Source organism: Tamandua tetradactyla, chromosome 2 (assembly GCF_023851605.1).
Source record: "Tamandua tetradactyla isolate mTamTet1 chromosome 2, mTamTet1.pri, whole genome shotgun sequence".
NCBI classification, from domain to species: domain Eukaryota; kingdom Metazoa; phylum Chordata; class Mammalia; order Pilosa; family Myrmecophagidae; genus Tamandua; species Tamandua tetradactyla.
The window spans coordinates 90,976,148-90,989,514 of record NC_135328.1 but is presented as its reverse complement, the minus strand read 5'-3'; the positions used below and the strand labels follow the sequence as shown (position 1 = coordinate 90,989,514).

Here is a 13,367-nt window from a genome sequence, read left to right as displayed (position 1 = left end):
CCTAAGTAAACACTTCTAAGGGTAAGGGGAAAAAAGGCACCATATAGGTAGGGCAAGAAACAAGAAAACAAGAACTGAAAAATTCTCCTCTGTGAAACAAAACCTAAGCTAGTGGTCTAGAATAAGCTGAACTGAATGTCAGAAAACAGGTAGACAACAAAGTCATCCAGTAAGAAAATCCTAGGTAAAAGAAATGAAAACAATCTCCAGAATAAACTAATTAAGGTAATTAAATGCCTAGACGCCAGCAAAAAATAACGATTCATACTAGGAAAATTGAAGATATGGCCCAGTCAAGGGAACAAATCATCAATTCAAATGAGATAGAGAAGTTGAAACAATTAATTCAGAATGTTTGAACAGACATGGAAAACCTCATCAAAAATCAAATCAATAAATGGAAGGAGGATATAAACAAGGCAAGGAATGAACAAAAAAAGAAATCTAAAGTCTGAAAAAACATCGCAGAATTTGTGAGAATGAAAGGCACAGTAGAAGAGATGAAGAAACAATGGAAACCTTCAATGTCAGATTTCAAGAAGCAGAAGATAGGATTAGTGAACTGGAGGACTGGACATCTGAAATCTGACAAGCAAAAGAAAATATAGGGAAAAGAATAGAAAAATATGAGCAGGGACTGAGAGAATTGAATGACAACATAAAGCACATGAATATACATATTGTGGGTGTCCCACAAGGAGGAAAAAGGGAAAAAGAGAAAAACTAATGGATAATATTAGCACTGAAAATTTCCCAACTCTTTTTTATTTATTTATTTTTTTAAATTTCCCAACTCTTATGAAAGACTTAAAATTACAGATCCAAGAAGTGGAGCGTGCTCCAAACAGAACAAATCCAAATACACATACTCCAAGATACTTAATAGTCAGAATGTCACATGTCAAAGAGAGAGAGAGGATCTTGAAAGCAGCAAGAGAAAAGCAATCCATCACGTACAAGGGAAACCCAATAAGGCTATGTGAAGATTTCTCAGTAGAAACGATGGAGACAAGAAAACAGCGAGATGATATATTTAAATTACTAAAAGAAAAAAACTGCCAGCCAAGAATTCTATACCAGAAAATTGTCCTTCAAAAATGAGGGAGAAATAAAACATTTTCAGGCAAAAAAAATCACTGAGAGAATTTGTGACTGAGAGACCAGCTCTTCAAGAAATACTAAAGGGAGCACTAGAGGCAGATACAAAAAAAGGAGAGAGAAGTATGAAAAAGAGTGTAGAAACGAAGACTGTGAATAAAGGTAAAAAGAAGAAAGACTAGATAGGACATATAAGCACCAAAAGGCAAAATGGTAGAAGAAAGTGCTACCTATACAGTTATAACAGGAATTTCAATGGATTAAATTCCCCAATCAAAAGACATAGACTGGCAGAATGGATTAAAAAACAGGACCCATCTTCAAGCTGTCTACAGGAAACACATCCTAGACCCAACGATAAACATAGGTTGAGAAAAGATATTTTATGTAAAAAAGAATCAGAAAAGGGCAGGAGTAGTTGTACTAATATCCAACAAATTAGACTTCAAATGTAAAACAGTTAAAGGAGACAAAGAAGGACACTGTGTATTAATAAAAGGAGCAATTCAACAAGAAGACATAACAATCATCAATATTTATGTACCGAGCCAGAATGCTCCAAAATACATGAGGCAAACACTGAAAACACTGAAAAGAGAAATTGACACATCTACCATAATAGTTGGAGAGTTCAATTCCACACTCTCATCTATGGACAGAACATTTAGATGGAGGGTAATAAAGAAACAGAGAATTTGAATAATACAATAAAGGAGCTAGACTTAACAGACATTTATAGAACATTACACCCCACAACAGCAGGGTGCATTTTTTTCTCAAGTGCTTATGGATCATTCTCAAGGATAGACCATATACTGGGTCACAAAGCAAGTCTCAATATATTTAAAAAGATTGAAATCATACAAAACACTTTCTCAGATTATAAAGGAATGAAGTTGGAAATCAGCAATAGGAAGAGTCCCACAAAAATTCACAAATACCAATTAAAATCTGAAAAACTTTCTTTTCAGAAATAGTAAAACCAATAACCAAATTTATCTATAGGGGCAGGGTACCCTGAAAAGCTAAAAGTATCCTGAGAAAAAAAAAATGAAGTCAGAGGTCCCATGCTACCTGACTTTAAGGTGTATTATGAAGCTATAGTGGGCAAAACAGCATGGAACTGGCATAAAGATACATATACTGACCAATGGAATCGAATACAGTGTTCAGATCTATCTATGGAGAATTGATCTTTGATAAGACAGTGAAGCCTATTCACTTGGGACAGAACAGTCTCTTCAATAAATGGTGCCTTGAGAACTGGATATCCATATGCAAAAGAATGAAAGAGAATCTATATCTGACACCCTATTCAAAAATTAACTCAAAATGGATCAAAGACCTAAACATTAGATCCAAGACCATGAAATTGTTAGAAGAAAATGTACCAAAATATCTATAAATCTTATAATAGGAGGCAGTTTCCTAGACTTTACACCCAAAGCACGAGCATTAAAGAATTAAATGAATGGGAACTCCTCAAAATTTAAGTTTTATGTATCAAAGAACTTCATGAAGAATGTAAAAAGACAGCCTACACAATGGGAGACAGTATTTGGAAATGATATATCAGATAAAGGTCTAGTATCCAAAATATGTAAAGAGATTGTTCTACTCAACCATAAAAAGACAGACAACCCAATTACAAAATGGGCAAAAGACTTGAACCGATGCTTCTCAGAAGAGAAAATACAAATGGCCAAAAGGCTCATGAAAAAATGCTCAATTTTCCTGGCTAGTAGGGAAATGCAAATTAAAACCTCAATGAGCTATCATCTCACACCCACCAGAATGGCCACTATCAATAAAACAGAAAACAACAAGTGCTGGAGAAGATGTGGAGAAAGAGGCACACTTATCCAGTGTTGGTGGGAATGTCAAATGGTACAACCACTGTGGAAGGCAGTTTGGCGGTTCCTCAGGAAGCTAAGTATAGAATTACCATATGACCTTGCAATACCATTGCTCGCTATCTACTCAGAGGATGAGGGCAAGGACACAAATGGACATTTGCATACCAGTGTTTATAGCAGTATTATTTATAATTGAGAAGAAATGGAAACAGCCACAATGTCCCTCAACAGACGAGTGGCTAAGCAAAGTGTGGTATATACATATGATGGAATATTATGCAGCCGTAAGATAGAATAAAGTTATGAAGTATGTAACAACATGGATGGACTTTAAAGTCATTATGTTGAGTGAGGTTAGCCAGAAACAAAAGGACAAATACTGTATGGTCTCACTGATATGAACTGACATTCGTGAATAAACTTGGGTAATTTCATTGGTAACAGAGACCATCAGGAGATAGAAATAAGGTAAGATATTGGCTAATTGGAGCTGAAAGGATACAGATTGTGCAACAGGACTGATTGTAAAAACTCAGAAATGGATAACACAATACTACCTAACTATAATACAGTTATGTTAAAACACTGAATGAGGCTGAATGTTAGAATGATGAAGGGAGGAGAGCTGGGGGCACAAATGAAATCAGAAAGAAAGATAGACAATAAAGACTGAGATGGTATAATCTAGGAATGCCTAGAGTGTATTATGATAGGACTAAATGTACAGATTTAAAAATGTTTTTGCATGAGGAAGAAGAAAGTAATGTCATTACTGCAGTGTATTGAAAATAGATGGTAATTGATAGTTTAAAACTTTAACTTATGTGTGAGACTAAAGCAAAAAATGTTTATTTGGTACAAAAGTTAATTTTTGACTAGTGCAGTTCCTAATATAACTTATCTGAACAGCTTAACTGAAAACCATAAGTGCATGGAACCTTGAGTAGGTCATAAGATTTTGTAGTTTTATCCAGAGTGATGCCCCAGTAAATCCTAGAGTGATCTGAACAGTGAGTATAAGAGTGTTTGCAAAGTCTCTTTGGGGGAACAGTGAGAAAGGGGGAAAAGTCAACTTCCCCAAGTGGAGAATTCTTGATATTCTCACAAGCAGTGAGGACAACCAAAGGAATAGGCTGAGTCCCCAGTCTTGGGATTTGTTCATATGAAGCTTAACCCCATAGTGGATAGGTGAAGCCTACTTAAAATTAGGCCTAAGAATCACCCCCAAGAGAACCTCTTTTGTTGCTCAAATGTGCCCTCTCACTCCAGCCAACACAGCAAGCAGACTCACCGCCCTCCCTCTGTGCACGTGGGACATGTCTCCCAGGGTTGTGAACCTCGTGCAACATAGGACAGAAATCCTAGAATGAGCTGGGACTGAGCAATAAGAGATTGAGAAAACCTTCTCCACCAAAACATGGAAGCGTGAAAGGAGACAAAATAAAGTGTCAATGGCTGAGAGATTCCAAACAGAGTCGAGAGGTTATCCTTATGCATTATATAGATATCACCTTGTTAGTCCAGATATAATGGAGAGGCTGGAGGGAACTGCCTAAAAATGTAGAGCTGTGTTCCAGTAGCCATGTTTCTTGAAGATGATTGTATAATGGTATAGCTTTTACAATGTGACTGTGTGATTGTGAAAACCTTGTATCTGATGCTCCTTTTATCTACCTTATCAATAGACGAGTAAAACATATGGCATAAAAATAAATAGTAGCAGGACCAAATGTTAAAATTTGTTAGATTGAAATACTAGTCATCAATGAAAGGGAGGGGTAAGGGGTATGGTATTTATGAATTTTTTTCTGTTTTCATTTCTTTTTTTGAATTGATGCAATTATTCTAAGAAATGATCATGATGATGAATATGCAACTATGTGATGACATGAATTACTGAATATGTAGAATGAAATGATCATACTTTAATAATGTTTGTGTCTGTTTTTTGCTATATTTTTGAAGAAAATTAAAAAATTAATTAAAAAGAGGAATCAAGGCTCCTGGAACACAGTTTTAACAGTTTCAGTTACTTTCCTCTAGGAACTCCAAAGCAGCATAAACTAAAAAGGGATATGTACATAATATATAAGAATAACCTCTAGGGTAACCTGTCGACTGTCTTTGAAATCTCTAAGCTATTGAAACTATTTTGCCTAGTTTCTGTCTTCCCCCTTTTGCTTAGGAAGACTTTGTTAATCTTTTGGTACCTGCAATTCTATACCATTCCCCATTGGATTCTTTTTTGCTTTCCATCATTTTTGGTTTGTATCTTTCTTCCTCCAAGTTAAGAACACTGGCACATTACATTATGTACTCATTTTGTCAGGAACATTTTTGAAAACCTCATGCAGCTTGGAGGAATATTGGATCTGGGAACTTGCACCCATAAGGGATTTTGGAAACCCCTGTGTTTTGGGTTCAGATTCCAAAGGTCTAAACTATAGAAGTAAGGGTTAAGGTGAACTAGTAATATCCCAGCCATTCAGTTATCTTCACATCATTTTTGTTGCTCAGAATGTCTCAGTCCCTGAAATTGGATTAAGGTAGTCCCAGAGTGTTGGAACCATCATATATCTGTCAGTGAAAATTCTCACTGGTGGGAAATAATACATTCGCTTCCACTATTGGATTTCAAATGCAGTGCTTGTCACACAATCGATGATATCTAGATAATGAAGAGATAAGAGGACATATATAACCATAAGCAAAAACAACAGTTATTGTTCTATAGGGCTGCAGATGTTGGAACTATCAGACAGAAACTTAAAGTAAGAAAGCTAAATCATATTTTGATTGTGTGTTAGTTTTCCACTGATGTTTAACAAATTATCATAAATCGAGTGGCTTAAAATACCCATTTATCACCTCATGGTTCTGTAGGTTTGGGGTCTGGGTCTAACAGATTGGCTTCTCTGTTCAGAGTTTTACACTCAGGGTGTCAACTGGGCTGAATTCTCTTCTGGAGGCTCTGATGAAAAATCCACTTTGAAGCTCTTTCGGGTTTTTGGCACAATCCATTCCATGAGATGGTACATTCTCATATGTTTGCTAGCTGTCAACAAGTTCTGCCTTGTTGCACTCCTTCCCCACTTCCCCAATATTCACAGCTAGCAATAGAGAATCTCCCTTAAATCTCGATTCCCACACATTTCAAATCTCATTTGTCAGAAAGAACCCAATTTCTTTGGAGGGCTTACCTGATTAAATCAAGGTTGCCGAAGATTATCTCCCTTAAAGTTAACTGTGCCATTTAATATAACCTTTATTATGGAAATGACATCTCATCATATGCTCAGGTTCCTTCACTGCTCAAAGGGAGAATATTATCCAGTACCCTCCAAAATTCAGGGGTTTGTGTTGAGATTCCTCAGACCACGTCCATATTCAAAGACTGACTAATAGGAGTCATGGGACTCTGCAAAAAACTTACTCACAGCTAAATTTTATTGGCAAGTGTTATAGGTATACACAATTAGATCATAATAGAAAAAGTAGTATCTGGAGGAAACCATATATAGGCTTCATTAAACTCTGTCCCTCCCTTGTGGGGCCACACAGAGTCCATTCTTTCCCTTCAACAAAAGGTGCAGAAGCAATATATGTGTTATGCTTATGCTCAGAGAAGCCCACAAGCAACTCAGCAACCAAGGTTTGTATTAAGAGCTTGTAACAGAGGCACCATCCACCTAGCATGTACCTAATTTCAGACTCCCAGAAGGGAAGCAGGTGTTCAGTATCACCCACATTGTTTGTAAAAATAGTCTGGGTGCAGTAAATTACCCTGATTAGTTAGGGAATGGTGGGAATACTCCCGAAATCAGCATTTTGAGCAGACCCTTCTAAAGATAGCAGCCTCTAGCCTACTCTGGCACCCTTTTCTGCACAGGCTTAAATCAATAGATATTTGCTGTCATTCTCATGGGTCTACCCATTGGCCGTGTCTTGGTTGATGTAGTCTGGGCTTGGTTGGGTAGAGTGGACCATAGGTCTATTCTACATGAGTTCATTCTGGGGCCTAGGCTGTTCGGTCAGAATATACGAGGGGCATGCTCTTCTCATTGCCGAATACAGGGTCATGAACAAGGGAAGCCAGACTGTGCAAGCATATGTGTTATTTTTCCATGGGTCAAAGCAAGTTACAGTGCTAGGCATACAGTGGAAGGCATTGCGAAATTGTATGGCACAGGTTATTGTTTGTAGAGAATTGGAAGCCTTTATATTACCTACCCCACCAGCTTATGTTGTCTATAAGAGAAATTTAAGACACAGTAATGTTGCAAGTAAAAGCATGGAAAGAAAAATGCAATATAAAACCATCCAAATGAAAGCTGATGTTATTGTATTACTATCAAACAAAATAGATTTTAAAGCCAGAAGGATCACTAGAGATAAGGAGAGAGGCTTCTTAATGATAAAAGGTTCAATTTGTTAGAAATATGTAGTAACAGATTTACTTTTGTGCTTCTAATATCATAGCTTCAGAGAATTTAAAAATTGTCAGAATTGCTACGAGAAATAGATAGATCTATAATCATAGTGATGAATTTCAAAACACCTCTTTTAGTAACTGTTGGAACAAGGAGGCATAAAATTAATAAAGATATGGATGATATGATCAACACAATTGACCATCTTGATCTAATTAACATATATAGAACATATATAGAATAAGGCATAAGGCAAGAAGAGCTGTAAGAGTCTTAAAGAAATACAAAGTGGAGCACTGTCCTCCTAATGGATATCACGACTCATTCTAAAGGTACAGTAATTAAACAGTGTGGTATTAGCATAGAGATAGTTAGATAAACAGAAGAAAAAAGAGACCCAGAAACAGACTTATCTACGTACAGGTGTTTGATTTATGGTGCTACAAAGGAAAGGAGGCTCTTTTAAGTAATGTTGCTGAAACATTTGGATATCTGTATGGAAAGAGATGAAGCTTGATGGAAATTAAAAAAAAGTTTTTTGGCACTTGTTTCAAGTACATTGTAGACCTAAGGATTAAAGAAAAAAGTCTTAAAAATCGTAGAATATAAACTATAATATCCTCTTGCCCTAGAGTAGGGAAATATTTTTGAAACACAAAATCTGAAGCAGTAGCCTTATAGGCAAAAATGAATAAATTAGATTATTTTAAAATAAAGAAATATTGTTTATCACAAGATACCCTTAAAATTGGAGGGCAAGTGAGAGGAAGGGAAAAGATACATGCATACCTACTGACATAAAATATCTCCAATAGAATATTTAGAATATATGTAAAGAAGAATCCTTCAAGTGGCTTGGGCATTGTGACCTAGGGCTGGACCTGGCCCATGCCTCTTCTGCTTGGCGGGATCCGCAGGCTGTCTCTTCTCTGTGGACCTCAGACATTTGTCTCCCAGACCGAGGGGGAGTTGAGTGATGCACATTCTCAAAAGTTTCCTTGAGTTATGGCTATCAAATAAACCAACATTTCAGGAGGCTGTGGGGCAATGTATGAAATAAAAATAGAATCAGAAGAATTTTAAGGAGAGAAGACCTGCCCAGCATTGTCAGGTAATAAGGCATTAATAGAAGAAATCAAAGGAATTTTTGATTTTTACCTTCCATCACCAAACATTGAATCCTACCCAGCTGTGTTGACACCGTTGCTTCAAACCTTTGATGACATGACTGATGCCACTCTAGGCATTTGCCAAAAACTTTATTTTGTTAATAAATATTTCCATATTATAATTATAGCGGAATATGCTATGTATTTAGATGTTACAGACAAAAGACAATGTAAGCTTCAGAAGGGTTATTTGCAGTGCTTCTGCTTTCTTTATTTCAGAAGCTGCAGCTTTTTTCCAAGGCAGTGTCATCTTTGGGCAGTTCTTTCCTCTGCTTCAGAGGCAGAATGTAGTGCCAGCTAGTCTTGTGAAGAGACATTCTTGTTTCTTCTCCTCTGCCTGTGAAGCTGCTCAGGCCCCCTAATCTTAAAAAAAGAAAGAAAAAAAAGAAAAGAATAGCAAAATGGAAAGAGACTTGAATAAACTCTTCACAGAAAAAGGTATTCATTGGTCAATGATTATATGAAAATCTTCTTTAGTTGTCCAGATTCAAATTTGTTCCCACACTTTGGTATCGTTACACACACCAGAAAGACTGTAGTATAGGTGATTGACAATACCAAGTGTGATGAAGATATGGAGGAATAGGAATTTTGATACATCGCTGCTGGGAGACTGAATCCATACACTTAGCAAGGGTTTGGCAGTATATACTCAATTTGAACTACAAAATCTCCTGCCCCAGTCATTTCACTCTTAGGAGTCTCTTTGTCTGTATACAGCTACCAGAAAATAAGTACAGGAATAATAATAGCAGTAGCCAAATATTAGAGAAAAACCAATTGACCTCAAAGATAGAAAAGGTAAATACCTATACAATGGAATGTAGAGTCACATTAGAAATCAACGAATTTCAGCTATATAGACCATTGTATTTGAATCTCACAAAAGTATTTAGTGAAATAAGATAAACTTCAAAGTTATATTGTAACATTCCATTTCTTTTCAGTTCAAAAACAGGGAGAGTCCTCTCATAGTGTTTAGAGATTGCATCCTCCAGACATAAACATTAAAGCACATTAAAGACATGTTTACCTTAAATGTTGTGATAGATTGGGGAAGGGAGTTGTGTTTGGGAAAGAGCCCTTGGGGGCCTCTGGGGTGCTCGTAATATCCTATTTCTTACATCTGGGCTGTGAGTGCTCTGGTATGTGTTTTTAATGTTTTTATTTATTTAAACTTTTTTATTGTGAAGAATAACATATATACAAAGAACCAATAAATTTCAAAGGGCACTGCAACAGTTAGTTGTAGAATAGATTTCAGGGTTTGGTTTTTTAGGTTTTTACTTCTATCTGTTTCAAGACCCAGGAGACTAAAACAAATATCAATATAGTGATTCAGCAGTCATACTCATTTTTCAAAATCCTACCTTCTCTGTATAACTCCACCATCTCCTTTGATGCTTCTCCCAATCTTTACGGTTAATTGGGCTCTGCCCTTTCTAGCTTTTTCATGTTGGAAGGGGCCGTTGTTAGTATGGGATGGGGGTGGAAGTAGTTTGATGTTCTGGAAAGGCTGGCCCCCTTCTGCGTTTCAGTGCTTACCTATTTTAGGAACCCATCTGGAGGTTGTAGATTTTTTGGAAATAATCCTAGTGCATGGAACCTTTGTAGAATCTCATCTGTCACCATAGGTGTTGTTTAAGGTTGGCAGAAATGGTTTTGATTGGCCTTTGGCAAACCATAATATGTAACAATGTCTAGTCAAGGTGAAGCTTGCATAAGAGTAGCCTCTTGACTCTATCTGAACTCTGGTGTGTGTTTTATCTTATTCACTAAGCTGCATATCTGTGGTTATGCACTTTTCTATTTGTGTGCTATATTTTGCACTTGAAAGTTTAAAATAAGTTTGTCTTCAAAAAATTAAAACAACTTCTGAAGCTGGAAACATTCCAGCAATAAATAACGAATTAATGACTTTTAATCATATGAATATATAATTTTGGTTTTAGTATTTATTGATTTTTCTGTTATTTCAATTTAGGTGTTTAAATGACTATTAGAAAACAATGGAATGCTGTGTTACCTTATACTGGCGTGTCAGAATTGATACTACATCTCTCTTCTGAACTCCATGTTCACTGGTGTTATGTAGAAATTGGCTCTGTGGGAGTATTTATACTTTGGAAATAGGCATAACTTCAAATAAAGCTTCTCTCTACCTTCTTGGAAATCTGATTGTTAAACCACTGACATGCCATTGAATATATATTATGTGTGTATATATATGAAGAAAGTATTAGATAAACAGAAATTTAATTATTTTTCCTACATCAATATAAATAGCACATAGATGTTTAGATAAAATTCAATAAATACTGCACTTTTGAAGAAATGATTTATGTGAGCATAATTTCATCTTCTTTTGGGAAACTGGTTAACAGAATAGCTAAATATGAATTCTGGTATCAGATTGTTTCAGTTTGAATTTCAGTGCAGCTCATCTCTAGTGGTTTGGACTTCAGCATGTTATTTTACCTCTCTTTTTCTCAGTTTTATCTTTAAAATCAGGATGTTAGTTTTAACTGCAGAATTCTTCTGAGCAGTAAAATGAGTTAATGATCATATAGTGTTTGGTATAGTGGATACTTAATAAATGTTTGCTGCTTAAAAGATATCATAAGTGAGGTGAATATTCTGGAGAACACAAGCATTTCCTTTATTGTAAATCTCCATTGTCATAGAGATGCTGAGAAATCCTTCAGTTCGTATTTGGTTGGAATATGCAAGCCAATTAACTACCTTGAATGTCTTCAAGATAATATTTTATTTTATTATTTTATTTTTAGGTGATTCCTCCTAAGGAGTGGAAGCCCAGACAGTGCTATGAAGACATTGATCATTTGCTCATTCCAGCACCGATCCAGCAGATGGTCACAGGGCAGTCGGGACTCTTCACTCAATATAATATCCAGAAAAAGGCCATGACTGTGAATGAGTTCAGGCAGCTGGCCAACAGTGGCAAGTGGGTGGATTCAGTTTGCTATTTTCATTTCTTTTAAAAATACATGCTAAAAATGGTGAACCCTGAGTTAAACCAGGGGCTACAGTTAATAGTACAATTGTAAAAATGTGCTTTCATCAGTTGTAACTAATGTACCACTCTAATGCAAGATGTTAATTATAGGGTGGTATATAGGAATCCGGTATTTTTATACATACTTGTTCTGTAAATCCACAACTTCTCTAACGAAAAAAATGTGTCAACATCGTAAAGAATTTAGCTTGTGATGCAAAGCAGGAATCTCTTGTGCTATCTTCTAATCTTTCTTTTCTGTTCTTCAGGTGGTTACCTAATTGAATTTAGCTTGCTGTTAAGGAAACTGTTCCTCATTTTATCATCTCTTTTATAATGTCTATAAATGGATTTCATTGAGTCTTTTAGTTGCCATGAGATCTTAAAATTCTACATGTGACTTATGTTTGTTAGGCAGTTTTTTTGTATGTGTCAAAGGCTTCAATAATAAATTATATATTAGATAAATAAGAAAACCCTTGAATGATCCTAAGGGCCATTGTTGTATTAGATATCTATTACTGTATAAAAATTGTCCCAGAATTAAGCAGCTTAAACAGACATTCATTATTGCACAATTTCTCAATGTCAGGAAAGTGGGAGTGACTTAGCTGGGTGGTTCTGGGTCAGGGTCTTTGATGAGGTTGTAGTGAAGATGTCAGCTGGGACTGCAGGTAACTGAAGGCTTGACTGGGGCAGGAGGATTTGCTTCCACTTTGTTTCCAAGTGGCTCACTCATATACCTGGCAAGTTATTACTGGTTGCTGACAAAAGTCCTTGTCTCATTTCCTTACCACATATTCTCTCCATACATGTTTATTGTATGTATGTGTGCTTATTGCATGACAGCTGTCTTTCCTCAGGGTGAGTAAAGTAATACAAGACAGCACAGAAGAACAAGTATTGAAAGAGAGTTTTTAATTGAAGTCAAGCACAGATATGTATGAATTAATGAAGTAGGGAGGTATATCTGTCTGCATCACCAGAATCTGATCTCTGGTTAGCTTGCTTTTGTCTGGAGTTCATACTACTGGAGCTTACTAATAATGAAAGAAGTACAGTGAAGTCAAGTTAATTTTACTTTCACGCTTACCACCCCCTTTTTAATTTTTCTGACTGCTCTGTCAGAGTCCAGTGTTCTGTGTAAATTACAACTTGTTGTTTGTTTCAAATACAGTTGTCAAATTATGTTGTTTGCTATTCTATTATCTATTACTTAGATAAGTAGTTTGGGGTCCCTAGTATATCAGATAATGGATGTGGATTATTCTATGATTATTCATTCCAAAATATCCAGTATTCTTCATAGGGATTGCTACTGCTGCTAAATTTTTTACTTTTGTTCTGCCTTTTTTTTCTTTATTTACTTTCTGCAAGTAGAAACATTGCTGTTCTTTTTTGTGGTAATATAAAATTTATTGTTAAAAATCCCAATAATACGTAGAAATAAGTGCCCTTGTGTAATTTCTATGCTGATTTTCTGTGTAAGTCATATGTTAATATTAATAGCTTGGTATGAATTTCTAGTTAATGTACAACTACAGGTTTATTTTTACATAAATAGCGTCATCATATACACAGTATTCCATAACCAGCTTCATTCACTGAGCAATCATGTGGAACGGCTTCAACGGCAGTACTTAGAAAGATCTTTATCTTTTAAAAATATTCTATGGAATCTTATGTTCTGTACTCAATTTAACTAATTCCTAGTTGTTAGACAGTAGATTGTGTTATCAATTAATTTTATAGCAAACATGTGGGTCATAAATCATTGCACATCTCTGTTTTGGAGACT

General features: G+C 35.8%; 1 protein-coding gene across 7 annotated transcripts in view; it reads left to right on the top strand.

Moving 5' to 3' along the window:
* Positions 1-13,367, top strand: part of KDM4C (lysine demethylase 4C) — a 596,944-nt gene that overhangs the window by 105,165 nt on the left and 478,412 nt on the right. For 6 of the 7 annotated variants that reach the window (XR_013170444.1, XM_077148206.1, XM_077148204.1 and 3 more), the window contains one exon: positions 11,343-11,518. Coding sequence is in view for 5 of the 7 variants with exons in the window: in XM_077148206.1 (XP_077004321.1) it covers positions 11,343-11,518 (176 nt within the window). In the remaining 2 variants the exon portion in view is untranslated. Of the gene's footprint in view, positions 1-11,342; positions 11,519-13,367 lie in introns of those variants that run through there. The other variant, XM_077148207.1, reaches the window with a different exon arrangement.